The sequence below is a fragment of the Oryzias melastigma genome, linkage group LG16 (assembly GCF_002922805.2).
Source record: "Oryzias melastigma strain HK-1 linkage group LG16, ASM292280v2, whole genome shotgun sequence".
NCBI classification, from domain to species: Eukaryota; Metazoa; Chordata; class Actinopteri; order Beloniformes; family Adrianichthyidae; genus Oryzias; species Oryzias melastigma.
In genome coordinates this window covers 6,717,528-6,743,950 of record NC_050527.1, presented here as the reverse complement: position 1 = coordinate 6,743,950, position 26,423 = coordinate 6,717,528, and the positions used below count along the sequence as shown (strand labels likewise).

At 39.3% G+C, this 26,423-nt stretch overlaps 1 protein-coding gene across 1 annotated transcript; it reads left to right on the top strand.

The window, feature by feature from the left end:
- Window positions 1-10: 10 nt before the first annotated feature.
- cacng8b (calcium channel, voltage-dependent, gamma subunit 8b) lies at window positions 11-26,423 on the top strand. The gene is made up of 6 exons (XM_024266970.2): window positions 11-949; window positions 15,833-16,125; window positions 16,727-16,951; window positions 21,310-21,393; window positions 23,564-23,704; window positions 23,794-26,423. Exons 3-6 carry the CDS (start codon window positions 16,729-16,731, stop codon window positions 24,588-24,590), a joined length of 1,245 nt encoding a protein of 414 aa, XP_024122738.1. The 5' UTR covers window positions 11-949; window positions 15,833-16,125; window positions 16,727-16,728; the 3' UTR covers window positions 24,591-26,423.

Below are 26,423 nucleotides of genomic sequence, written 5' to 3'. Positions count from 1 at the left end.
TGCGCGCGTGCGTTAAAAGAGAGAGAGGATAAACTGGGGACTGAAGCCATTTTTAAAGCTACTGAAGGTCATCCTCCACTCTTTTTTGGTGCTTCCCGAAGCTCCACTTCCATGCATGACATAATCCTGACCAATCCATAAAAAATATTCGAAAAAAATGGCGCTATCCAAAAATATTTAGAGATCCAGACAAACCCTTTCCTGTATTGACAGACTGACATTGACGTCTATGTGTGATGCCATGATTTAACATCCTCAGCAGGGCTGCGCTCTTGCTCCATTTCCCTGAAAGACCCTCATCATGAGCATCATCAGTGATAGCTGCTGCTGCTGCTTTCTCCAACAGAAAGGAGAAAGAAAAGCGCGAGCGCACGTGTAACCTGGTCATGCGCGCTCCAATAAGCACATCCAAGATCAGTTTCCTCATCCTGTCAGATCAGAGGGGGGGTTTCCACCCGTGTCATGATCCTGCAGCGCACCATAATGCTCAATCACGGTGGCACCATCGTGGCGTTTGCGCGTTTTTTGGATGAGATGCGGCAAGTTGCCTGCATCGAGCTGCATGTGTGGAAGCAGAGGAGCAGACACGCTCGTCCAACCAGAGGGGCGGGCGTGCAGAGGGGGGGGCATCCTCCCCGGGTACACACAAGCAGCGGCCACATCCACGGCAGACAAATCCGTGTTCAGTGACGTGTTTTTTTTTGTATTAGCCTTTTTTTACGCACGTCCAGTTCCTCCCCAGCACAGACTGATTTAAATGAAATCTAGAGCTCAACCCCCCCTGAGGTGCTTCTTCTTTTTATTTTATTCATTCTAATCAGCCCTTGTGTTTATTTTCTCATCCTCTGACTCGAGAGAGCCGTTATTAGCCTCTCCACCGCGTCCCTCCATCTCCTTCTCTTTGGGAGTGCGTCGCGCCACGAAGCTCTGAATTTGAATAAAGCTGCAGGTAAGACCTCTGCTACTTTCTCTTATGAATTATAATTACAATCAGACCGTTTTTTTTCACTTCGCATTTTAATGGATGGCTGCTCACTCACTGTGATTTACATGCCACATTGATTTGCTTCACGTTGCAACTTACCTCACTCCTGCCAGCGCGCATTATAGAGGAAATAGCAGCAAGGAATAACAGTAATTGTCAGAGTTGCGCCTTCCCTCCTAATGAGTGTTTATCATTTCCCACCTATTTGGATTGGCCTATAATTAGAGGCTGCAGCGCGCGCGCGTGTGTGTATGTGTGTAATGCAAATGGAAATTCCTTTTAATAGCTCGTTTGTGAGTTTTTTTAACCGCCTGCAAAACGTGTGAGATGTAAGGGGACCACTTCTCCAGATGGAGATGTCAGCAGCGCGTGTGCGTCTTCATGCGTCCCAGTCCAGTGAGTTTCCACCGGTCGCTGGATGCTGCTGCTGGGCGTCCATTTTCCACCGTTGAAGCCTCTGCAGGCAGCAGGGGCGATGCGTGCAGCCTCCCCTGGTAATGAATGCACCGCAGCCTGCATCACTTTAACGGAGTTTTGCACGCTGTCAGCTCCATGAGTCTGCCGGACCTGCTCTGCACGGCCTCTCATTCCCTCTCAATGCGGTAAAAGCACCAGCATCCACGTCTGAACCTCAGACCACACATGTAATCATGTGTTCAGCGGTGAACTATCTCTTTCTATCTCATCTAATCACGTCTGAAGTGCAGCTGGAAGGAGATGTTAAAAAGTATGCATTGCAGCACTGTTGAGTTTCTGTGTGGAGTCAGCAACCAGCATAATGGGGAGGGGGGTACCTGTGCCCCCTCCCTGACAGCTCTGATTATTGCTTCAGGAATGGAATTGTGGTGCAGCTTTGAAGTTTGCTGCAATTAAACGGAGTGTTTCAGTTTTCCTCCAACACTTGCTGAACTTTTTCAACCTGAAGCTCCCACTGCAGCCTCACTTTATCTCCATGGCGACAATTTATGAGCCTCTTTGTTGTTATTGCGTGTCTGACTTATGTCATAAATATGAAATGGGGTTGTTTGCACACGTCTGTGCATTCTTATTGATCACTAACTGACAGTGCAAGTCGATTCATGCTTTTGCTTTTGATCACTTTTTTCCCACAGTGGAGTGTAAAGCGTTACAAAAGTACTTAAGAAAGAATAGTGTTAATAAAAAGTTAAGATTTGAGAGTCAAAAAGGTTAAAATTTGAGTAATAAATTGTATAAATACCACAAAAACTACTCAAACTGAGATGATTTGTGGTCTCAAATGTATAGAAATATTGTAAATATCAAAGCTTTCACTGAGATGCAGAAAAACTGGAATTTAGTTGCTAGAATGCACATATTTAAACCTTTGTTTTTCCTTTATTCAAGACAGAAAATCCAGTTATAAATATTTTCACCTCGGCTGCCGCCTGCATCCCTGCTGCTTTACAAGCTTTTAAAACAGCAAGAGAGTTTCAAAAAGCTTACTGATGGAGTTGCACAGTCAAAGCTGACCCAAATTAGACTCTTTTCACTGGCGGATGCTAATAATTTCTTGATTTTATTGAGCATCTATTAAAAAATGATTGCAAAGAAAAGTCACTATGTGGTGCAGTAAAACTTCTCCAAGGATTACAGTGACATTAGAGACATTTATGAGCTTTATTTTACTAAAGTGATTCATATTGTGAGCTGCTACACAAATGAGTCAAGTTGCTCATCCTCTAATAGTAATATTTGAACTTCTGAGCCTTTCACTGCTGTGATGTGTCTGATATTTGATGAAAACACTGCAGCGTTCCCATTGATTGCTCGCCTTTGTCAATGAGCAGTGAGTCACTGGTGACTGTTATCTGCCGGTCCCGCCCCCTCGACCCCTTCACCTGCCACGTGCTCGCATGCTGTCTGTAGCGTGTGTGATGCTGCGCTTGGCCTTGATGATTGTCCCTGTGGATTTTGAATTAAATTCAGAACCCCGCTGTTGGCTCGGAGATCTGCTGTTTACTCTGTAAGGTGACTCACTGCAGTCGATAGTGGTGAGTAGCCCACACAGGTTTTCTCTGTGTTTCCAAATGGGAATCATCTCACGCTTGAGCAATCCACAGCTGCTTGAAACAATCTTTATAAGTTTTTTCATTTTTTTTAAGTCTCATTTAATTGCACTGTTTCACTCAAATTTCACAGTTTACTGGATGGTTAAGTCTGTTTTTCACTCCAGTTCTCTCTGAGGAGACGCAGTTCTGCAACCATCATCAAATCTGTCGTGTAGCAATTGTTCAGAGGATCAATGCCTTTGCTGCTATTTTCTTGACGGTCTGAGGCTTCACTGTGTTCCCATCTCTCTTTAGTCAGTTTGAGACTCAAGAGAAACCATTGCACTGCTGAGTGAGAGCCAGAATGTCTCACTTATAATAAAACACATTCTGAAATCCAAACACCACATTTTTGTTAACTTAGAAAGTGTTAATTCACAGCCATTGTTCTCTGAAGGTGCTATTCAAGGAATTAAGTAAACAAAAAAAGTAAAATCTCCTTGTTAAGTTACGTCTCGATTATTCAAATGCTCATTACTCAAATATACTGATTGAGTAGCCAACAGATTTAGTTCAAATCACCTCTCGACAATAGTAAAAAGCAGTTTCCTCCTCAGAAAAGCATTGGCTTCCAACTCCCAACACTCTTATGTCTATAGACATATAGCTAAAGGCCTGTATCAGAGTTATCCATCCAAGTTTTACTTAAAAAAATGATTTAGAATAGCCTTTATGTCCCACTCCCATCATATTTTGACCTACTTTAAAGCGTTCCAGTGGTCTTTTATTATGATTGTGTCTTTTTTTAGCCAAAATTTTAAAAAAGGGTTGTTTTCTAGGACATAGTTCCTGCAGAGCGGCAGTAGTTCATTAGAAATTCACCTGAGTTGTGGGAGGGAGTGATGACGCTGAGTAAGCCCACCCCCACATCCCATCATCTATCTGCTTACATATTTTCCCACTTGCTCACAGCCTCTCACAACCCCAATCTAACATTAACAAAGAAATAGTGAGCAATATTGGAGCTGTCCAGCCATACAGGTTTGAGCCAGATGAGAGATCAGACAAGAAAAAAAAAATACGTTAATTGATGTATTGTCTAAAAGTGGAGGCATCAGAATGGATGGAGAAGGGAGCCTGTGACATTGTAGTTCCTACGTCACTTCTACAAGATTTTTCCATCAGCGATTTTGTGATCTGCTCCTGATTCACAACAACGTGAATAAACAAATGCTAAGAAATGCAATTTTGAGCTTAATTTTATTTACATATGTCTTCTATCATCATAAAAAAAAATGCAACAAGAAAATGTTAAAAACACCAAAAACACAATTTTCCTCAGAATGGTTCTTTAAAGACGGTGGTGGTGTTCACCTATACTGAAGTGAGGGTTCACTTCATATAACAGGAACCTGAATGCTGATGCTCCCCCCAACCATCATTCCAGTTTTTGAAATTCTAGGAACAATCATTATTCCTGCAGACTGGGAACAAAATGTTCCGTTTGGGAAACATGGAGCTATGAGGTCTTTAGGATCTGTTTGAGTTGATCTGGTTAAAAAACTCTGCAGGTAAACAAAAAACTCCAATCTGGTCTAATAAACAATCAAGTAATAAGCAAAAATTATTCAAATGGAATCTGTTGAGCGAATTCTCATCAGAACTCGGACTGCAGTGTTTGGGATCAGATAAAGCTTTCCAGAAGGTTCTGGAGGCAGCCTGTGGGGACTAGTTTCTAACCTCTGAGACGCCCCTGATTGGAGCAGTGTTCAAATAAAAGAGTTGATTTTATGTGTCCCCATCAAAACTGACTTCAAGGTAAGAATGGAGACCAAATTAAGTTTATTCAGAAAATGTCAAAGTTACTCCATTGAGACGTTAAATAGAGGTTGAGTTGAATTAGAGTTCATACTCTGATTAAAATAAGACACATTTTGTACAAATTTTATGTAAAGACCCACTCCAATGAAAATCATGTTTTTAATATGTTCTTGTGGCATTGTTTTCATGGTTGAGGACATACATGCAAAATTAAGCACAATTTTTTTTTTTTTTTTACAATTTTTTAGACAAACGTGAATCAGATAGAGGGGAAAAATGCTATTTAATAAACCTTGTAGCAGTGATGCTACAGTTAGTGGACCACAAGCTTCCTGCTCTGCTCCATTCTGATGCATCCACTTACAGACAAATAGATCCATGTACGTCTTCGTTGAACTGGAATCTGGCTCCAAACTGTAAGAAGAGAATGTAAACAAAGGGATGATGGGAAATGAGAGCAGGCTTACCCGTATCAACTCAGAAGCAAATTTCTAATGAACTATTGCTGCTCTGCAGAAACTATGTCCTAGAAAACAGCACAGATTTTTAAAATTTAATCTAAAATCGGGATAATCATAATTAAAAGACCACTGGGAACACTTTTATAAGAATAAAAGATGATTAATGAGATGTTAAGTTTATACTGATTTGACCCGAATAGATAATTATTTAATGGAAAAAAAATGATTTATCCAAAGTTTTCTGTTTTTAACAGAACAATAACAAACAACACTTTTAATTTAGTGTTTGTTTTTGCTTTGCTCTTCCTGGTTGTGTGTTTGGCTGATCGCTATAGCTAAATACACATGAATAAATGTCTGCATACAGTAGCTTTGCAGACATTTGTGACTATTTGTATAAATGCCACAGCTCCTGTCTAACAGGTCAGAAGTTCACTTCAGTCCGCTCATTTGGTTTGGCATCCTGACTGAGGACGATAGAAGGAAACTGGTTTGTCCTGGATGGATGACTCTTGTCTGTTAACTTTGTTGGACAGTTTTATGATAAATTCTGCTCTTGTTCTGTCGGGTTTCAGAGCACAGAAGCAGCATCACATTCTGAGGATTTTATTGTTTTCCATAATAAATATCGGCTTTTAGTTAAAAACGAGTCATTTCTGTCAACCGTTTACTCTTGGATGAACAGAATAATGAAAGTATTACATTAATTCAGTTGTAACATTTCTGGATTCTATTATAAAGTAAGATACCTTATTTGTGTTGCAATATTTTAAAACACAATTTAATTATTTAAAATTTAATTTGTTGTTGTTAAACTAACTTTAATTTGGAATTTTTTTAGAAGAACCTGATTTAGTCTATCAATATCTTTTTAGTTTTTTTTTTCTTTACAACATAATGTTTCAATTACATGATTGAATGTATGCTTTAACCCAATTTCTTTTAATATTTTAGACAGTGACTTCTTACATTGTTTTTGCCAAAAGAATTACCCAAGCAAAGCAAAAAATATTGATTTTATAATTCAATTGTCCTTATTGTCCTTAAAAATCATTATAAAACATTAATGCAAGAATTGTAGTTTAAAATGTTTTAGCAAAAGTAATTAACTAAAAAACATGCATTTCTGCCCCTAATATTTTATTTTTTTACATGTCAGAATAAATATGTTAAAGCTAGGATTAAAGCAAATTCAGTTAATTTCATGGTAGTATGTTAAACACACATTACAAGAGTTTCGAAGTAGTTAGTTACTTTAGGCACTTAGTTGCTTACATGTCCGAGGCTAATAATAATTTAACAAAAGTGTTACTGCTGTGTGTTATTTATCCTGTTTTGTCTTACTTACTGTTCCTTAACATATTTATATTTGGAAGGTTTTAAAGTAATTTGGATTATTTTCCTTTTACTTTTACTTTTTCCTTTTTACTTTTTTAATACATGCATGTGGAAAAGGGACTCTTGCAGTTATCATCTGCAAGAGTTTTCCACAGCAGAACTCGTATCAATTAAGATTGTAAAAATTAAAAATTCTAATTTTTGCTGAGAGTTTATGACAACCCCATGTAGGAAATGACACATTTTTTTGTCTTGCTTTACTTTTTAGCTTTCTTAATGTAGGAAAATTCCAAAAGATCTTTGCTATTTTTGTGTCCGATTTGCCCACAGAGAGTGCCTCTGACAGTAAACGGTGTTTCATGCACACGTTTCAGCACAGGTTTGTGGGTTCATGAGCATCAGGTCATTCAGAGACACTTTATTTTAAGAGCCTCTTAGACCAAAGTGTTGCTGTCACTGCTTCCTCCGGCAGTTCCACAAAGACAGGCAAATGCTGGATGACATTCAGTCTAAGGATTTTACCGGACCTCTCCCGTTTGCTGCACAGAGGATCAGCTACACTTGAGTTTGACACCCTACAATAAGAGAATGTATAGCTAGTAATATGTTTACCACTGTTTTGACCAAATAGGCCTCTAGATTGATTCTGAATACACTTGAAAACTGGCCCACTTTGACTTTCTTTTTAATAACCGTGCACTGATGGTTTTTTATTTCCGTGCACCTGCGTGCGTGAGTCAGAGCTGACATGCGTACGGGTGTGTGTGTATAACCTGTAGATCCCAGATGTGGGATTTTAGCTGAGAGCTCAGGTGTGCAGCTTCCTGTCATGATTAAAGAGGAAAATAATCTCAGATACCTCGAGCAACGGCTCAGAATATTTATGTGTTTTCCTAACATTCACTTCTGCCGTCTCAGAATAGAATACGCTGCTTGTATTTTTAGAATTGTCGTCATAAGCAAGCGCAGTTATGGCTGTTTGGTTCAGTAAGGCAATCAGTATTATGTCATTTTTCTCCAATGCAGTTATTTATTTTTTAACTCATATAAATATGTTTTTGTGTGTTTAGATTTGATCTTTTACAGTAATATCAAAGATTTGTCATAAATGCAACAATCAGATTGGTTGCTATTAAAATCCAATCTGTTTTGAGGTTTATGTCTGCATTTTTAGAGGCTCACCTCACAGAGTGGGCTTTTATTTTCTAAAAAACAAACAGATCTGTCTGAGCTGAGAGTGATTCATGCAGGTAGTTCTGATGATTACACCTGACATTTTCTGACAAGTGAGGGCCTGGTTCTGTAATCATCTCTGCAGCCGCTAACTCCCAAAGGAAGGCTCATGGCCTTCTTTGCTGCAGTATGACCTGCTGCAACTAACCAGCCTCTAGATGGGCACATTTCATTTCATAGCTCTCTGCAGTTGCAGAGCACAGCATAACTGCGAGGACAAGTCCGCCTTTGGGACTCTCATCTTAATAAAGCATCGATTGTTTCTCAAAATAATTGCTGTTTCCTAAAAATAGAATTAAATTAAGAAATTTAATTTTAAACAGGATCACAAACTACAAAAGTTCTATGAATAAAATGAAAAGATGTATTAACCAAATGGTAAATTCAGACTTGCAATAATAAACTTAAAAAAAGACACAACAGTTAAGTTAAAATTGCGATCCTTCTGATAAAATGCTTAAGGTATTAAACAATTTTAAATCACATTTGCAAATTATGGAAATTTGGTCAAATTTTCCTCATAGAACTGTTTTTGAAACTGCTAAAAATGGAAAACACTACTGCATTGTTTCAGATTATATAAGCTTTTCTGATATCATGTGTATTCCCACTGGTTACCATGTTAAATTAGATATTTTGACAGATTTTTGTTCACCTAACTACTGAGAAAGTTTTCCAAAAGAATCTTTAACGCTCGTATTTTTGATCATGTATTCATCATTTTTTTTGCTTGTAAAGTTTTGATGTGTCAGGACTGTAGGTTTTAACACATGAAACAAATGCCCGTTTAATGCAGGGTTGTTGATCACTGTAAGTGTTTTACAACATTTTCCTTGTATTTGAACCAAAAATTAACTTGAAGGATACATTTAAATCTGCCTTTGGCAGCGCAAAAACATAACCCACTGAACTTGACATAGCAAGGTGTATTTGATGTCTTACACATCAGGTCAAATGCTAAGGTGCTTAGTCAGACAATTGAGCACAAAGATGATTGCATTTGCCTTCACATGATCCAGTTTTGGCCAGCAATCATCCTCTCAAGGTTTTGTTTCTGCTCTGCTGAATCACTAATGCACACATTCAGGTTGTATAGTTTCACTATAATATAATTTATTTTTTCTTTCTCAGACATCGTACCAGTTTTATACCTAAAACACGGGGAACACAGATACAACAAGTTCATGTTCAAAGTCAGTTAAAAACCAGAGAATGGGCTGACCTCATTTAGAGCGTAAAGCGGTAAAGTGATTCAGTAACTGTAGAAAATTGTGCTAAAAGGAGAATTGCTCTTATTGTGTTGGAAAAAGTGAACTTATGACCTAATAAATGTCTAGTATCTGGCAACATTAAAATACATCACTTTTAAAGTGTTGCTTGGGGGGAAAAAAGTATCTCAGTCAGTGTGAAAATGGGAGGATTGACTTTTCAAATTTTGAAATTCTCGAAGGTCAGCTCTGCTCAGACCCGCACATGCGCTGCAACTGCTTTGCTTTGGTGTTTAATCATGAGGCAGTTATTCTGTTTTCATGTATGCAGCACTACCACAGCAGGACTCCCCAGGATCTTTAGAGAGTAGGGGGTGAAAGAAAATGAAAGCACTTTGATCCAGCTGTCAGAACATTAAAACGCTGACTGCCGGGTCATTTACCTTACAGTCAACGTACACAGTAATTAAATCATAGGAGAAATTCCGGAGCCAGACTCAAGAGACAATCTTCCCAAAAGTTGAAGCCAGTAGCTTTAGTGAGTGCCTTAAACTGAAGTGACAAAAGCCCCTTGTGGCCTATAAAAGGAGCTTGAAAGTCGAGATGCTGACACTGAGTGACAATATCTATGTAGTCTATACACACAGGGGGCTGGCCAAGACGAATAGATCAACACAACTTTAAACAAACTCAAGCTTGTTTCTTGTTTCATGCAGCAAAAACAATTACAGTTGTTGTCACTCTTTAAAATCCCATTTTTGGTCTAATTTCAAAGTGTTCCCAGCAGTCTTTTAATAATGATAATGCCGGTTTTAGCCAAAATAAAAAAAGAAAACAGTGTTAATTTCTACAACATAGTTTTTTACTTACCAGTAGTAGTTCATTATAGGGGTATTGGGAAAAATCGATTCGGCGACGTATTGTGATATTTCATTTGGCGATACTTAAATCGATAAAATTATGAAACTCTGTTCCATTTTGCTCCCAGTATCATATAAAAATGCAGATTTTGGTGCTCAGCTAAAACTGAGTAAAGACGTCATACTCTTAATTGTTCTGGACAGTCTTGGGATATATCGCGATAGTGTATCGCATCGTGAAACATGTATCGTGATACGTATCATATTGCCAGACTTTTACCAACACACACCCCTCGTTTATAAGAAGTTCACCTCTGAGTTGTAGGCATGAATCTTGGTTGGGAGTAAGCCTGCCCTGACTTCCCATCATCCCTTTGTTTACACTCTCTCCTGCTAGCTTACAACTACTCCCAATCTAACATCACCGGTGCGGCAAAAATGGCGAAAAATGTGTTTGTGGCCCGCCAATTGTAAAACCCACATCACTACTACAAGGTTTTTCCAGGAACATTTTTTTTTATAAAAAATACTCAGAAGTGCAATTTTGATCTCCATTTTCTTTATATATGTACTCTATTGTGAGAAAAATGTCAAAAGAACATGTTAAAAACACCATTTTCATCAGACTGGATCTTTAAACATTCAAACTACAAGTAAAAACAATCTTTCTTTTTTTCATTTTAATGATTAATCCTCAAACCTCTCATTTTTTCTTCTTCTGGTCATGGAAGTTTAGGATCCTGAATGGGGAATTCTATGCCATGGTCCAATGAGACATGTTTTGATAAACACTTTATTAGACAGAAGCCAGGACGTACCCATAAATAAAAACCAGACTAAACTAGCATGGCTCAAAAGAAATTCTTTCAATACCTTCCAGCTTAACAAGTGCTGCATCCCACTCTCGTGAGTTAATGGAGGCATTTAGTCGTTACTCATTTAGTCAAACTCTCCTGGTCTCCTCTTTCACGCTCCCTCGATCCCTTCCCCGTCATTCCCCTCATTCTTAATTATCGGAGGAAAATAGAATTTTCAATAATTAAAACACAATTATGATCTCCCACACAGGGGAGTTTTACCGAGGGTAATAACTTCGTAGGTTATTCTTAAGGTCATTCAGAAAACACTGGACTCAAAGTCTGCTCTCACACTGAATACCGCGCTTGTAGTCCTCGGAGGCTGGGGTGTCATTTCTTTCATCTTCCTCGGGGAGGAGGAATATGTTGATGGGGTTAGAAGGTCACACACAACACACACACACACACATGGACTTTTATTCATTTGCTCTCAGATGTGCATATCAATGTGATAAGCTGTTGGAACTGCAGTGGTGTCATTTGATGGTTTACATAACAGGGTCTGTGACTGCAGAGATGTAGTGCTGTCTATTGGAAGAGAGCTGAGTGCAACATTACTGGGACTCAGTCAGATTGGACTAGACCCATCCTCAGAGGAACTTGAGAGACACACACACTCCAAACCAGCTCTCCTTCTGTCTCCACAGCAGCTCTGCTTTGGGTCTTACAATGCAAACAGGATATAACCTATTTTGATCAGAGTGCCATATTGCATCATTAAATATTAACGGACCTGACTGAACTGCATTGTGTCTCCTAAATACTGTTTGTGGAATGTTGTGTGCTACTTTCCATTTCCCTCTAAATGTTCATACAGCAGGATTTGTGTTCACCCAGAAACCGATCCTCAATTTAAATGCACTCATGAGTTTGTGCTCTGTTTGGTTTGGAGTTTCCACACACACACACACACCCACACACACACACACACATCTATTGATGGAGCTTCAGTGCTCTGGACTCTGCCTGGCTTTCAAAGTCAAGTGCTGTTGGTGACTTGAATTATCCCCCTTCATTTCTGACTTTCTTCTCCATCTGTTCTCCCTTCTCTGACTCTCTTGCTCTTTATCTCTCGCCTGCCCCCTCTCCTTCCCCCTGTCTTACACTATGCTGATCCAGACTTCTGAATTCAATGTTGCTATGGTAACAACGTCGGGTTTTGTCCTCTCTGCCTCCCCCTCTTGCTCCTCTTATTCTGACTAGATGCAGTGCACATGCTCTGGAGTCATTCTGTTCGGTACCACCATCTTTGATGTCATTCCTGTCTGTGAACCCCCATCAGTCTAGCAAAACTAAAACTGAAATCAACAGTCCACAAACAAAATACTAATATTTTTAAAATCAAACTTATTAGTTTTCCTAACACTCAAAAAAATTGTAAAAATTCACAAACAGCAGGGCTCTAATGTTAGACCCTTTGTCGAATTAGCATCCAGTAGCAACAAATTTGGGCTAAATCTTCATTTGGATTTACATGAGAAGTTCTTTTAATTTGGGTCACAATAACCATTGAAGAATGACATTTGCTTTCAGATCAGCTGGTTTACATATCTACTGTAAATTATCAAAGATGGTGGATTCTAATTATGTTCTAACTTGTAATCTGTTTGAGTGTGCACGTATTTACATGTGTGCACGGAGTGAAGCTGACTGAGGAAAACATAGCAGAGCATTACTGTTCATAACTTTTTATTTTAGAAAAGGTTCTCCTGAGAATTTTTTGTAACAAAACATCATTAATCCTACATGAGAGATAGGAAGATGTTGAGACTGAAAGAGTAAAAAATAATAATTGTTCACTGTAAGCTAGGTAGGCTAAATTGTTTGAAAATATATGCTTTTTTGCACCTTTTTTAACACGTTCATGCCTGAATTTCTGCTTTATTATATATATATATATATATATATATATATATATATAGTGCTTTTTTTATTTAAGCAGGTGCTAAGTGGCATCCTGGATTAAGTGTGAGTTAGCAACATATGGTAACGTAAAGTTTAAATTTGTTTTTGCAAAAGTTCCAGTGACATTTACTGTTTTAGAACTTAGAGCTAATCTTTTTTTCAACAGTAATTCATCAACTCTGATTCTATTTACTGTTGTCGAACTTTTAGTAAACGTGAAAGCAGATGCAAGCTAACGCTCTAGTCACGTCTCGACATCTGCACTGGACAGAGCAAAAACCACAACAGGGGTTTGGCTGCTCTGCATCCCTGCTTTCACTTTGAAATACTCTTGTTCCATTCCCGCCTGCATGGACGCAGATACCACGGCCATTGGTTCAGTGGGTGTTGTTGTTCACTCCGTCTGTCAGCTCCAGGACAGTTAGTCAGCATCATCAACACACAACTATTTATGTTTGCAGACTCCTGCAGATTCAGCTTCTGAACAGATTGATGCTTTTGTTGTGAAGTTTTAGCTTTTCTTTACCAAACTGTCTTTTAGTGTTTGGCCTTCATTTTGGGGCCATTGTGGAATCTGGGTGTCACAGCATCATTGCACATTTAAAATCATGATGCACACTCACTAAAAAAAAATATGCTAAGTCAAGGGAACAGCGCTAAAGACTATGCAAAAGAGCAAGTATGAGGCCACGTCCAAGAGGAGAGCAAGAGCATCTTAAGCAACCAAACGAGGCATTTTTGGGGATCAGATGTTCTCCAGAATGAAGATTGAATGGTTCTCTACAAGTAGAGCCTAATGGGAGTGAAATAATGACATAACCAGTTTAAAAACTGTCCAAAGTGTGAATTTTGAAAAAAGATGCTCACTCAGATGCAGAGATTTTGAACTAAGTCCTCAGATCTATCTAGGTGCCTAAAAGGCGAGTGGAAACTTTGCAGTAAAGTTTGTTTTTAGGATTTATATTTGTTGTTTTTATTAAACACATTTTACTCAGACAATGTAAAAAGAGAAAAAAGTTTGTGAGAATACATTAGCTTCAGAATAATTAATTTTATGTCTGTCAGTCTTCTCAAAGTGCTCATGCTTTTCACTCTTTTAGCTCAGAAAGTTACTCTTCTGTATTTTTTCTTTTCTCTCTCATTTGTTTGCAATCTATTTTTGATGCCGCTTCGCCCCGTGCGTGCAGTTCCGCGAATTGATGTCACACCGAGCATCTGAAAAATCCTCTGAAGTACCAGCTTGTACCTACCACCCAAAATAAAGCTAATGGACAGATACTCACATCTCAAGGCCTCTCCATGTCTGCGTCGCTGTTTTTAGCCTCGGATGATGAGTGACGTGCTCCATTCTGTCTCTGACCAGGACAAACTGAAATTAATCCAGACGTTATCCTATCTTCACAGCTTTACAGCTCTACCCATATTTGCAAACTTAATAAAAAGCATTAGCAGCAAACATTTCAGCTGTCATCGCTGTTAATACATTTAATCCAAGGTGACAGAGATTCCGGTGATGTATCCTCACCTGATGGAGATCCGTCTGATGGGTGCAAGCACATGAAAATAAATTTAATTTCACACGTTTCAAGTATGTTAAGTTCTACCTGCCTTATTTTAGTGTGTAAGCAAGCTAGCACTAAAATGACATCATATGTAATGCAAACATTTTAACTTTTTACATCTTTTTTGTTTACCATTCAAATATTGCCACATTTTTCCTTACTTTACCTTACACTTTTATTACAGAAAAAGCTTTTTTTTTTGTTTTGTCACTAAACAAAAGGTGGCCATTTGAAATTAGTACAGAAAAAAATCACCAAGTGCTGCAATGGCGTAAAAATGATTGAAGAAGTGTGAACTGTTACGGTGCTCATCCTCATCCCTTAAAGCTTTACCAGGGGAGGCTATGTCCTTACTGTTTAAGAAGATAGAAAAAATACATGTAAAGTTGATCTATAGTCATTTATAGTAATTTTTATTCTTCCTTAGGTAACTCATATTTTAATGTGGTTTAAATATAACAATGACCAACAGTTTGAGTCATCTTGTGCTGGCATGCCTGCATCCGTTCAGCAGCAGCGCTCCTTTAAACATGCATTATGTCCTGTTTGCTGAGAAATGGAGATGTTTGCAAACAAGTGTACACAATTTATGACTTTGTCGGCACGCAAATACTCCCTCAAGTAGGACTTTTTCTCTTGCTTAACCAACCTCAAATGAGCTCTGTGGCACAAGCCTAAAGAAAAGATTACAGAAAAAAGATCCGTACTTCACTATAAACATGGTTTTTCCAGCCAAGTATAAAGATTTGTTTTGTTTGTCACAACCACATCATTTCCAGTTACTATTAGGACTTGTCTTAACCAAATCTTTGCTGGATTGAGTGATATTAAAAATGTACAAATTGTACTTTAAAATGTGTCTCCAAAGGGTTAAGATTTACATTTTGTAAACAGTTTTGGCTCATTAAATCTTGTAACTTGTTAGCCAAAAACGCAAAAATAATAATAAAAAATTATGCAATATTTTACAAAATTTTTCCAGGTTTTAAAACATAAAATATTTTAATCTTTTATTTTGCTTTTTGCAAACATTAGCATATGAGCATATGTATAATTTTTATTTTTTAAGAGCAAATAATTAAAGTTAATATATGTTCCTTGTTAATAGATATATAACCATGAAATATTTTCCTGTAGAAACACCATAAAACTTCTTGGAATTAATTAAAAAATAAGAAGAAAACACATTTTATTTATTTTTTTTTAACAGCACACGTCATTTTAATAGGGTTACAATATAAAACAGAAGTATAAATTGAAAGATTATTTTACAATATTTACAATATAAAATTTGAAATTGAGGTGCATTAGAGTGACAGTGATATTTAAGAGGTAAATTGCTTCATATTTTTAGAAAAATTGACTTAGGACTAAATATTATTTCTACATTCAATATTGGAAAACTTCAGATAATTTATACAAATTTAAACCCAATAATTCACAATATATACACAAAATAATATAAGAAAACTCTTGCATAAAACTCAAAAACGTATATTATCTTAAATAATTCAAGCAGTTTATGTTTTTGTTTAGTCTAATGACATATTTGCTCAATGTAAATGATACTCTTGGCTTTTCTTTGTCTTGCAGCAACAGACCCAAAGGAGAGCAGGAACCATGGGTTTTCTTTTGCAGGGTTAACCGAACCAGCGAGCAGACCAAAAGCAGGACGTCTGTCCACAACGCCGAGGAGCTCCAACTTTCCAGCAAGACGTAGAAAAGAGACAAAGACACGAGAAGGAGCATCAGAGCAAGAAGGGGAGAGCAGAGCAGGGTGAAAACAGTCGATGGATGCTGTCCGGATTGAGGGGACAGCAGATTCTTCACAGACGAGGAAAAGAAAGCTTTCAAAATTGAGTCGAAGGATAGAAACTCGCCGTCAGGTAAGTGTCAGTTAAAGTGTCCGTTCACATTTCCAAAAATCTAGTTAGTATTACTTTTCTGCATCTCAGATAGCGGGGGTTAAATCTGCAGTGGTTGAGCCACTTGGATGAGTCAGGGTGACATCCTATATATGAGTTATGTGAAACGTTCTGTACTGGAGCCAGCATGGACGCTTGCATATCAGCACTGCGGTCTCACGTCTCCTCACTATAGACAGGTGTGCGGGATCACATGTGTGATCTGTTGTTTGAGTATTCGCCTCCAGCCCTGCTGATTGTGAGGCAGAGAACAGTGTCAGAGTCATGAATATGGAGTTTACTGAGGCTGCTGTGCTTTACATCACTTCTGTCTCATTAAGCAAAGTCAGCAGTCATCAAACTTTTCTCCAAGGACAAATAACAGAGCTACTCAAGCACCTTTACACTTCTTTTCCTTCTGGCCCTCTCACCTCATCATCTCAGCTGTATGTTCCTGACCTTTTTTGAACTGTGTTTACTTAATAAAATCAATATCTGTCTTCGTATGGAAATGCTTTTATCCTCTTCATCTTTATTGGCTTCTCACCATCATTCATTGATCATTCCTTGGTCTTTCTTCCAGGCATGGTGTGTGAGAAGGGGATCCAGATCCTCCTCACCACCGTGGGGGCTTTCGCAGCCTTCGGCCTGATGACGGTGGCAATAGGGACGGACTACTGGCTGTACTCTCGTGCCCTCATCTGCAACAGTACAGCCAACGTCACCCAGGATGATCCCCATAATAAGGACAAGAAGGATCCTGGTGCACTCACGCACTCTGGGCTGTGGAGAATATGCTGCTTGGAAGGTAAAGAAGATGCAAAGGGAGGGGGAAATAGGTTGTGTTGAATACCCACTCCAATGAAGATTGTGTTTTTGGTGACTGAACATGTTCTTATGGCATTTTGTGACGATGGACGACTCATATTTAGACAGTTGAGGTCAAAACTGCATTTCACTGGTTCACAACAGAAATACACTTGACGTCTGAACGACTGTGACCGATTGGGGGGGTCTTAAAGAAGCCCCGCCTCTAAAGTAACGAACATCTGTTTGAGCTGGAAGGTACTGAATATGGGACACAAATGGAAGATATATGGTATTCTGCATCAGTAATGAGTCGTGAGTAGAGCTCGGATATCTGGAAATCATGCAGACACAGCAGCCCTCGAGTTGCATGTCCTTGGTGTAAACAGAGAGCTCTCAGTGCTCTGGTGCTCTGTGCCAATAGACCTGCTCACAACTCAGAGGAAAAATTTCAAATGAACTAGTGCTGCCCTGCAAAAGCGTCCAAGAAATGTCTTTGAAGATGACATAAGTTTTTTGATTTGGGCTAAAAACGGCATAATTCAGATACAATAGATCAAAAACCGGTTCAACATCTGTTTATTAATTTGAATTTTTTTTTAATGTAGGTGGAGAAACAAACACTTTTTAAAGTTGAGGGGAATATTACTTTACAGTAGAGATGGTCAGGCTTTCATTGCCAGAAAATCAGGCGCGTGAACACATCAGGACTCATCAGTTTAATGGAAAACAACCCTTTGCCTGCCATTTTTAGCATTTTTCTCCACTTCAGAAAATTCTTTCTTTGGAAGAGTTTTGCATTTGTCATTCAGTGATTTGAAGAGGTCTATCTAAACCCCTTCACCCTGACAGCAACACTTTCTGCTGGAAAACGTCTGTCATTTTACCTAATTTAATGTTCTCTTTGCAGCACAACCTGAAAGGTTTTTAGATTCACTTCTGTGCCGTGAAGTCGGCCTTGAAAGCTTTAGTGTTGAAGCGTATCAGCAGAACACTCAGGAGAGTTTCCAAGACTCTCAAACCACACAGAATGCTATAAGTTTTTATTATTATTATTGTTCTTCTTCATCAAATAGAGAAACAATAATAAAACTTTATTTTATCCTCACTGGAGATCCGTTCATTTTGCATTTCTTACACAATATATTTTTTGTGTTTTCAATTTTTTCTCAAAGTGAAGCATCTCCATTAGGAAAGATCATATATTTACATTCAGCTTTTGCATGTTAGATCACGTTACAGAAATAAATCCCTTAATATTTAATTATTACTAAAACTAAAATTCAGAACTGACCACTGTGTTATATTTATCTAAGTAATCGGAATAAAAAACAGTTTTTTCCTCCTCAGCTTCTCATTTCAAGAAGCAAAAACTGGCAGCATCAATCTTGCAATCTTCAGCTTGTTACCACAACACAAGCTGCTAATTCATTATGCATTAGACTGGCTGGCTGACACTCAAAGTGAAGGCTGGAAGAGTTAACAGTGAAGCAGTTCCAGCCAAAGGGGCAGCGGGGTTAGAGATGTGTGCCTCCCCCCACCCCCCAAACTGGATTTGAACAGTTTCTGTCTGCAGGAAAACCTCTTGGCTCTCTTCATAAAGCTGTCCCAACCCATCTCGGGCTTGGTCATTGTACAAAGCTAATTTGTCCTCATTGCTAAGCTTCCTGATAGCAAAGCAGCTAATTAAAGATAAGCTCCAACCCTTGCAGCTCTTCTGCAGTGCACCCCCACTCCTTCCTCCAGTCCCACTGTTAGTTTGCTCCTATTGCTACCCCAGCTTTCTCACTCCCTTCTGATTGCATTTCACTGCTTCCCGAACGCCTCTAAGGCATTTGTGGTTTTATGTTATTTAGTTATTTGATTATTTATTTGTTGGAATGGTTTTAGAGGTCAAGTATCCTTGACGTCTGTGGCGTATTTAAGCCAAGACGGATGCGCTGCAGTTGTGCAGCGAAGCACTGAGGTGGATCTGAGGTTGAAAATGCACGACTTGCTTGCTCTAAAAGATTTATGCCTGTGAGTGGGTGGCACATTATGCTGGGAATGGAGATGTGTCCTGTCCTTTTATCCCTTCTGCAGATTCACAGATGAAGGTGTTTGCAGTGTTGCAGCTGTTCCTCATTCTTTTTTGTTACTCAAGCGCTATTTTGGTCAGACGGTTGTACAAACTTGTGGACTTGATTTTAAACATTTAGTGGGTCGATGATATATTCATGTGTGTTTACTTGGATTAAGGAAAGTGCTAAATGTCTGTTGTTGTACTGTGATGCTCTTTTAGGCGTTTTTTGTTGTAAATAAACCCTCTTCATGTCACTAGTTTAACATAGACGCGAGCTCGTAAAGCTGTGATTGAAAGTTTAAGGTGCAAAGGAATAAAGTCAAAATGTCTTTTGAAACCGTTTATAGAATCTTCCTGCAATCATTAGCAGTCAGAAAGAAAAGATTAGAGCTTTTTTCCCATTTCACAAAGCAAGGTCTCAGCAGCTAGGAGACAAGATACACTCAATACCTAATCGTTGCCTTGTTGTGCCTTACAAAGCGTCGCAAAAAAGGGACAAATCCAAGTTCAGATTGATTGAATCTGCACAGAAAAACTATTTGCTGTTTAGTTTTTGCCTCACGATTACTGATAAGCTACTCATGGCCATGGGCTTAAGCTGATACAAACGCAGAGATAAGCAACGCTAGCAGCATATTCTACAGGGTGTTATCGCCTCATAGAATCTTACTCTTCACTGTTATTGGCTAGACATTTTCATACAAGTAATAAATCAACCAGCGAAGAAACTGTAATGTCTTCAAGCGGCCATTTAGGAAGGCGGCCACGGTGCCTCTGATTTAAAGATTGTAGGTCAGGTTCTTGCTCTGTGCTCCCATGTATCTAAAGCCTCGCTTCCACTGAGCGGTCCGGTACGATCTGGATCGGTATTTTGAGTGTTTCTATTGTAAAAGCAACATTCTCATTCCCAACTCGTCAAATATAGACGTTATTAAGGACCCCTTCACGTAAAACATTGACATTTTGGGTGTCCCTAGCGTGTCGTTTTTTGACCTACTGACTGTTCCCAGTAAATCACGGGATCCAACCTCCTGGCTGCAAAAAGGAACCGATCCAGTACTGGGACACGGGGCGTCCTGGTACCCTAACCCAGTACCGGTAACCTAAACCAGTACTGGTTCACGTCTATTACATTGTTCAGTATCAGGTCCAGGTCCAGTTCATGTGGGGTACTGCATCTGGTACCGGGTCGGGGCCGGTATGACATCTGGTACTGCGTTTGGTACCACGTCTGGTATTGTGTTTGGTCCCGGGTTAGGGTACCGGCACCAACCTCGTCCTTAGAACCCTAACCCAGTACCAGTAAACTAACCCAGTCCCGGTTCGTGTTCGGTTCCCAGTACCACATCTGGGCCCAATTCGCGTCTGGTACCAGAACTGATACAGAGTCAGATCTGGTACCCAGTCCAGTATCGTGTTTGGTCCCGGGTTAGGGTTTTTTTTTTTTTTTTGTACAGTGTATGAACACTTTATATTCTCACCTGTTGAGGTTTGATGTTTTATGGTCTTCAAGCTTCGTGGTCTCACAAAATACGCTAAAAATAGAAACTTAAATAAAAATTTTACATAATTTGTTACACCTACTATCTCACTTTGGTTGTCCTTCTATCATTTACATTATACCAAAATAAAAATAAAAATATAGACCCATGGCATAACTTATAAAGTACAATTTTTTTAAGCAAATTCATATTTTACACTATGTCAATGAGGAAACACATTGAACTGATGACAGCAATGGTTGACTTTTTTGCTTGAATCTTTTTTATGTGTTCACCCTTATTATGTTGTCCAACTGGCATGTTTTTCTAAAGTCCAAAAATACCTTGAAGCTAAACCTTTGTCAGGACAATGTCTGCAGAGAACACCCATCATTGTGACTTAACTCATGCCCCCTTGCTTTGTATCCCCATCTGTTCTTTTACAGACTAACTTGTGGGAATGTGAGGGCTGTAAAAACAGAAACAAGCTCACCCCCTCATCTGTTCATTTCTCCCTCCGTCTGTTTCCTCATTCCACCACTCCGTCTCTCTCACAACCCATCCATCAGCATCAGTGGTGTGCTGTTATCACCGTGCGTCCCTCCATACATCTGTCTGTCTACATGCAAGACCCTGGCGGGTAGTTATCTGTCAGCCTGAGTCTGTGGATTTGTGTGTGTGTTTGTACTAACACTGCACCCTTTTGGACATTATTTTTTAATGTATATGTGTGTGATGATTTGCATTTCTACAAAAAAAAGGTGATTTCAAAGGTGTGTATTTGGTGGTCACCTTGTTTCTTATCTTTTGTCTCAGGAGTGAAGAGAGGAGTCTGCTCTCAGATTAACCACTTCCCAGAAGATGCAGACTTTGACCACGACGGTGCAGAGTACGTCCTACGTAAGTCAAACCTCAAGCTCCACAAACGACTGAAAAAATGCTCTAGAATGGGGTAACATAAACCTCTTCAAGGTTTTAACTGCTCATCCACCAGAAAACAGTTTCACTCAGAAGCAAACATGACAGTTGGGAGAAAGTCATGAGAGATAGGCTGCCCCAGTTCCCAGTCAGTGCCCTGCAGTGATGCCTTTTTGCTCTGAGATATGCTACATGTGAGCGTGTGCATGTGGAAAGCCTGTCCTCTGTTTACAATGGTGCAGAGGCATTTTGCTGGCATTTAGGTGGCATTTTATCTCCAGTGGACAAGTTGTCCTAGATGGGAGGAGTGTTAATGCGTGTTTGTGTTTGCTTGTGCAATTGTGCAAGTGTGTGTGCTTGGCAAGGCTCATTAAAGCCTTGAAGGTCACAGGGGAACAGTATGATTCAAATGTGTACCTGAAAATGAGTGATTCATTTTGTTAGCAAATATTCTGTGTATATTTATTTTAAAAAGCATTAGTTTTGCTTCTGTCTCTGCAGCGCCGCTTGTTGCTCTGCTTTGAGCTCAAGATCAGACTGGCTTTGCAAAAAATAGCATCATTCAACCCTTACGCTGTATTTGGGTCAAATAGACCCGGGCACCCAGTCCAGAAAAAAAAATACTTATTTTACTTTTATTTGCACACAATGTACCCTAATGTGTTTTTATATTCAAACAAACCAGAGCAGCCTACCCAAAAAGTAACTGTTTGACTAATATTTAATTTTTATTTTTTGTGTGGTATTTGGGTCAAAGTGACCCTTCTATTCTCAAACTTTAAGATTGCTTGTATAAAAAGCAAGTCTACAGTGTGTCTTTATCTCAACAAATGGCAGGAAGTTTTAAGAGAAAAAAGAAAATAATTGCACATCTTAACACAATTTCTTTCTTTAAATGACAATAGGGTCAATTTGACCCAGACACCACAAGTTTTTAGCACTAAAATTATTTCATTTCATATTACATTTAACTGAAACAGTTTTTACGTTTTTTTTTTTTTATTATATAAAATATTAGATTAGATTAGATTAGATTAGATTGGAACTGGTTTATTTCAAGCAATCAAGAAAGACTAATGCATGTAAAATACAATCAATCAACAGAAATTAACGTCCATAGAGACATGTCAAACACAGGATAACTAGACATCAAATGATAGATTCCTTGAAAGGGAGTGGTTGGAGGCGAACTTATATAAGTCACAAACGGACAGACAGCTGGTTTATTGAGAAGAGACAGGCAGACAGCATCCAGGCTAAGCTAAGAGTCCACAGAGCTAAATCCAAGTAAAGTCCAGGCAAGTGGTCGGGGCAGGCAGCTAGGAGGCAGAGTCAGGAACAAACCAGGATCAGTTAACAGGTAATCAGATCAGAGTTAAATGCTCGGTATGCTGGCAGAAAGACACAGGCAATACTTCGCACTGAGTGTCCTGTGGCTGATGAATTGTTGAAAACCAGATGTGGAGCCATCCAAACATCGTCTGCTGGTGTTGATGGCAGATTGAGTGCAGTCAGTACTCAGGCGATGGCTCCCGCTGATGACCAGAAGGGGGAAACAGAATGTTGACTCTTGACAATATAATCCCACCCCGACCGTTTTCTTTCGATTCTTTTCTTAAATCCTACTCCAGTCATCTGTTGAGCTGTTCAAAAAGTATTTTCACTGGTGTTTTAACCATGATTAAATCAGAAAGGACATAGTTTCTGCAAAGCGGCCGTAGTTCATTAGAAATTTGCCTCTGTGTTGTGGGCAGGACCCGCCACCCTTCCCCTTCCTGTTGCTGAGAGTTCGGAGATTGCCCGCCCAGCTTGTAATCTTTGCCACAAAAGCACTTTTTATCATACTATTTTTTTGTTTGCTACTCATTCACAACAACTTGAATAAAGAAATACATAGAAATTCAAATGTAAGCTTAATTTTATCATATGTCCTAAATCATCCAAAAAATGTCAGAAGAATGTGTTAAAACACTGAAAACACAATTTTTATTGGAGCGGTGATTAAAATTTTGGTGCTTTCGTTAATATCAGAGTAAAAAGTAAGACCAATTTGAATGTTTCTTAACCCTCTAAAAACTCCACTTTGTCCTCAAATATTCATGTAATTCTGACATGAAATAATGAATATGTTGTGTTTTTGTCGACCGTTCAGGGGTAGTCAGGGCTTCCAACATCTTCCCGATCCTTAGTGCCATCCTGCTGCTTATGGGAGGAGTGTGCATTGCTGCTAGTCGTTTCTATAAAAGTAAAAGGAACATCATCCTGGGAGCAGGGATTCTCTTTGTTGCTGCAGGTAACAGAAATATTCATGTACATGCATGATGAAGAAGTATGTTCAACTTATTTGCTGAATGATGCTCCTAATTTTCTGTAACCCCACAGGTCTGAGTAACATAATTGGTGTTATCGTCTACATCTCAGCGGCACTGGGGGACATTTCACCGAAAAAAGATGAGGATAAGAAGTGGCAGTACTCCTATGGTTGGTCGTTTTATTTTGGAGGCCTGTCTTTCATCATGGCTGAAATGGTGGGGGTTCTGGCGGTAAATATCTACATCGAGAAGAATAAGGAGCTCCGCTGCCGCTCACGCACCGACATTTTCAAAAGCACCACACACGCCATGCTCCGTCTCCCCAGCTACCGCTTCCGCCGCCGCTCTCGCTCCTCCTCGCGCTCCACTGACCCGTCGCGCTCTCGAGACCCCTCACCTGTAGGGGGAGTTGGGGGGAAGAACTTTGGCCTGCCCCCCTCTGCACTTCTCTCGCAGGGCCCCATCTCAGTGTCCACCTTGCCTAACCCCCACTCTCGCTCTCACACTGCCCTGGCCGGAGGCGACATCTCCCTCTACACGCTGTCCCGCGACCCCAAACTGGGGGGTTTGCCACCCATGTACGGAACTGTGGATAGGGCCACCCTCTATCAGCTCCACAACTGCTTCCCAAAGGATGGGACCGGAGGGGGGGTGATGATGAGTGGCACTCTGCCCTCACTGAAGACCCACAACCCGTCCAATTCCTCCAACTCCAACGCCCCCATGGCCAACTCAGTGGGCTCCGGCCCGCCACCTTTCACCTCATCCACAATCGACAGGGAGCGAGGGATGGGGACCCTGGACAGGCTGAAGGGAGACAGGGAAAGCAATTCTAACACCCTTAACAGAAAAACAACGCCTGTGTAGAGCAAGACGAGGAGAGAGGGAGAGGAAGGGCATTGGAGGTTCAGAAATCTAGAAAGAAATAAGACCAATTATGTGGATCAGATAGAAACAAGTGAAACTTCTCCCTTCATGTTCACTGTTAAATAGTCTACTCAATCTCACTGAGAACAAAAAGAAAAGTAATAACTGAGCGATAATAACAACAACAATGAACTTTCACAATAAGACTATTTTGATATTTCAATGTGCTAGAAATGATTTATTTTGTTAATGATCAAATGCAATTAACCTTGGGCTACTATAGCAAGTTTTCACCTAATTTCCATACTACGTTACCACAAGTTTAACCAGATTATCATTAATGTCAAATTGTTGTTGCGATTATTCTTGGTGTTATTACAAGCTACCTGTATTTGCCAACACTAGTCTGGAATGAAATCTTATGTTTGCTTTCCTTTTTTTTAATTTCACTCTTATTTTGAAAATCAATAAATTTTACTGTGAATTCTTCCATGCAGAGCCACTGGAGTGTACAGTGAGCTGTGTGTAACTGTGTCAAAGTGTCAAGCATGAGTGTGCACAAAAATGTGGGGGAATGAGACTTGTGTTATTTTTTTAACTCCCTATATGATAGAATTTTCATTTATAATATGAACGTAGATGTGAATATTGTCTTCCAATATTAATGCGAAAAGAAATGCAACAATAATGTGAGTGACTGAGACCACTGACCGACTCATTGTAAGTAAGAATCAGAGTTTTCTATGGGCCTCTGTTAGTCTTCTTTCCATTCTACTCAGTGTTAACAGTAGTACTTGTAGCTTTAGTCGTGTTGAAGATGTTTGTTCTTGGGCATTAAGACAAATCTCTGATTTGAAGAATCAGAAATAAAAAAAAGAGACAAAAACACATTTGTACAGAAGCCGGCGAAAGTTGCTGCCTGAGCATCATAGGATCCAATCATGTTTTTGTATCAGACGTCCCAAAGTGACACATGCAAATCATTGTTTTTCTTTTTCAACTGCAAAAAAAGAAAAAAAAAACTGAGTGGGAGGGTTTCCAAAAAAAAAAAGATAAAAGTGTACATTGTAATTTACAGATTCATGTTTTTTATAAATGCACCTCTCATGAATTTGGAGCAGGTTTGACTGATGTGTTGTGATTCGAGCCCCTCCCTCCAGCTCCCATTGGTTGGTTTCATCCACCAGCATCCTCCCCTCCTCTTTATCATGTCAGCGATCTTATCAGAGTGGACCCCAAAAGTCTACTGGAAGATTCTTTTCACTGTGCCCCCCCCCCCATCACTATGACTGCTGACTCTAAAATGTTTGAGAATGTAAACACATGTAACCCCCCCCACACGCCCCCTTTTCTTGTCTAAACTGCCTCAAGCAGCTGCAGCTTCAGGGTAAAGACCTCTGAAACACCTGCTACATGTCAAGATGAAGAAACCTAATAATGACCAGATGCTTCCAGATTCTATACTTTGTTTTTTCTTTCATTTCAGAAAAAGGAAAAATATGAGAAAAATGCGCACAGATAGCATTCATGTGGGCAATATGAATAGTATGTAGTTGAGAATAGATATATCTAGACAAACAATTATGGTTTATCTAAATGTGTGATAAACACTGTATTGCACGAAGTTTATAAAAAAAACAACAATAACAGACATATTTACAGACTGCTGTCTTTTGTTTCTTTTTTTCTGATCTTGTCTCTTGTGAAGTAGTGACGCCACACACGCACACAAACGATTTTATATTTTTGATTTTATATGTTTACCATGTTTTCATAAAAGAGAGCTTGTGCAAAATACAAATAACATAAATGGAGAATGCAGCAATTTCAAAA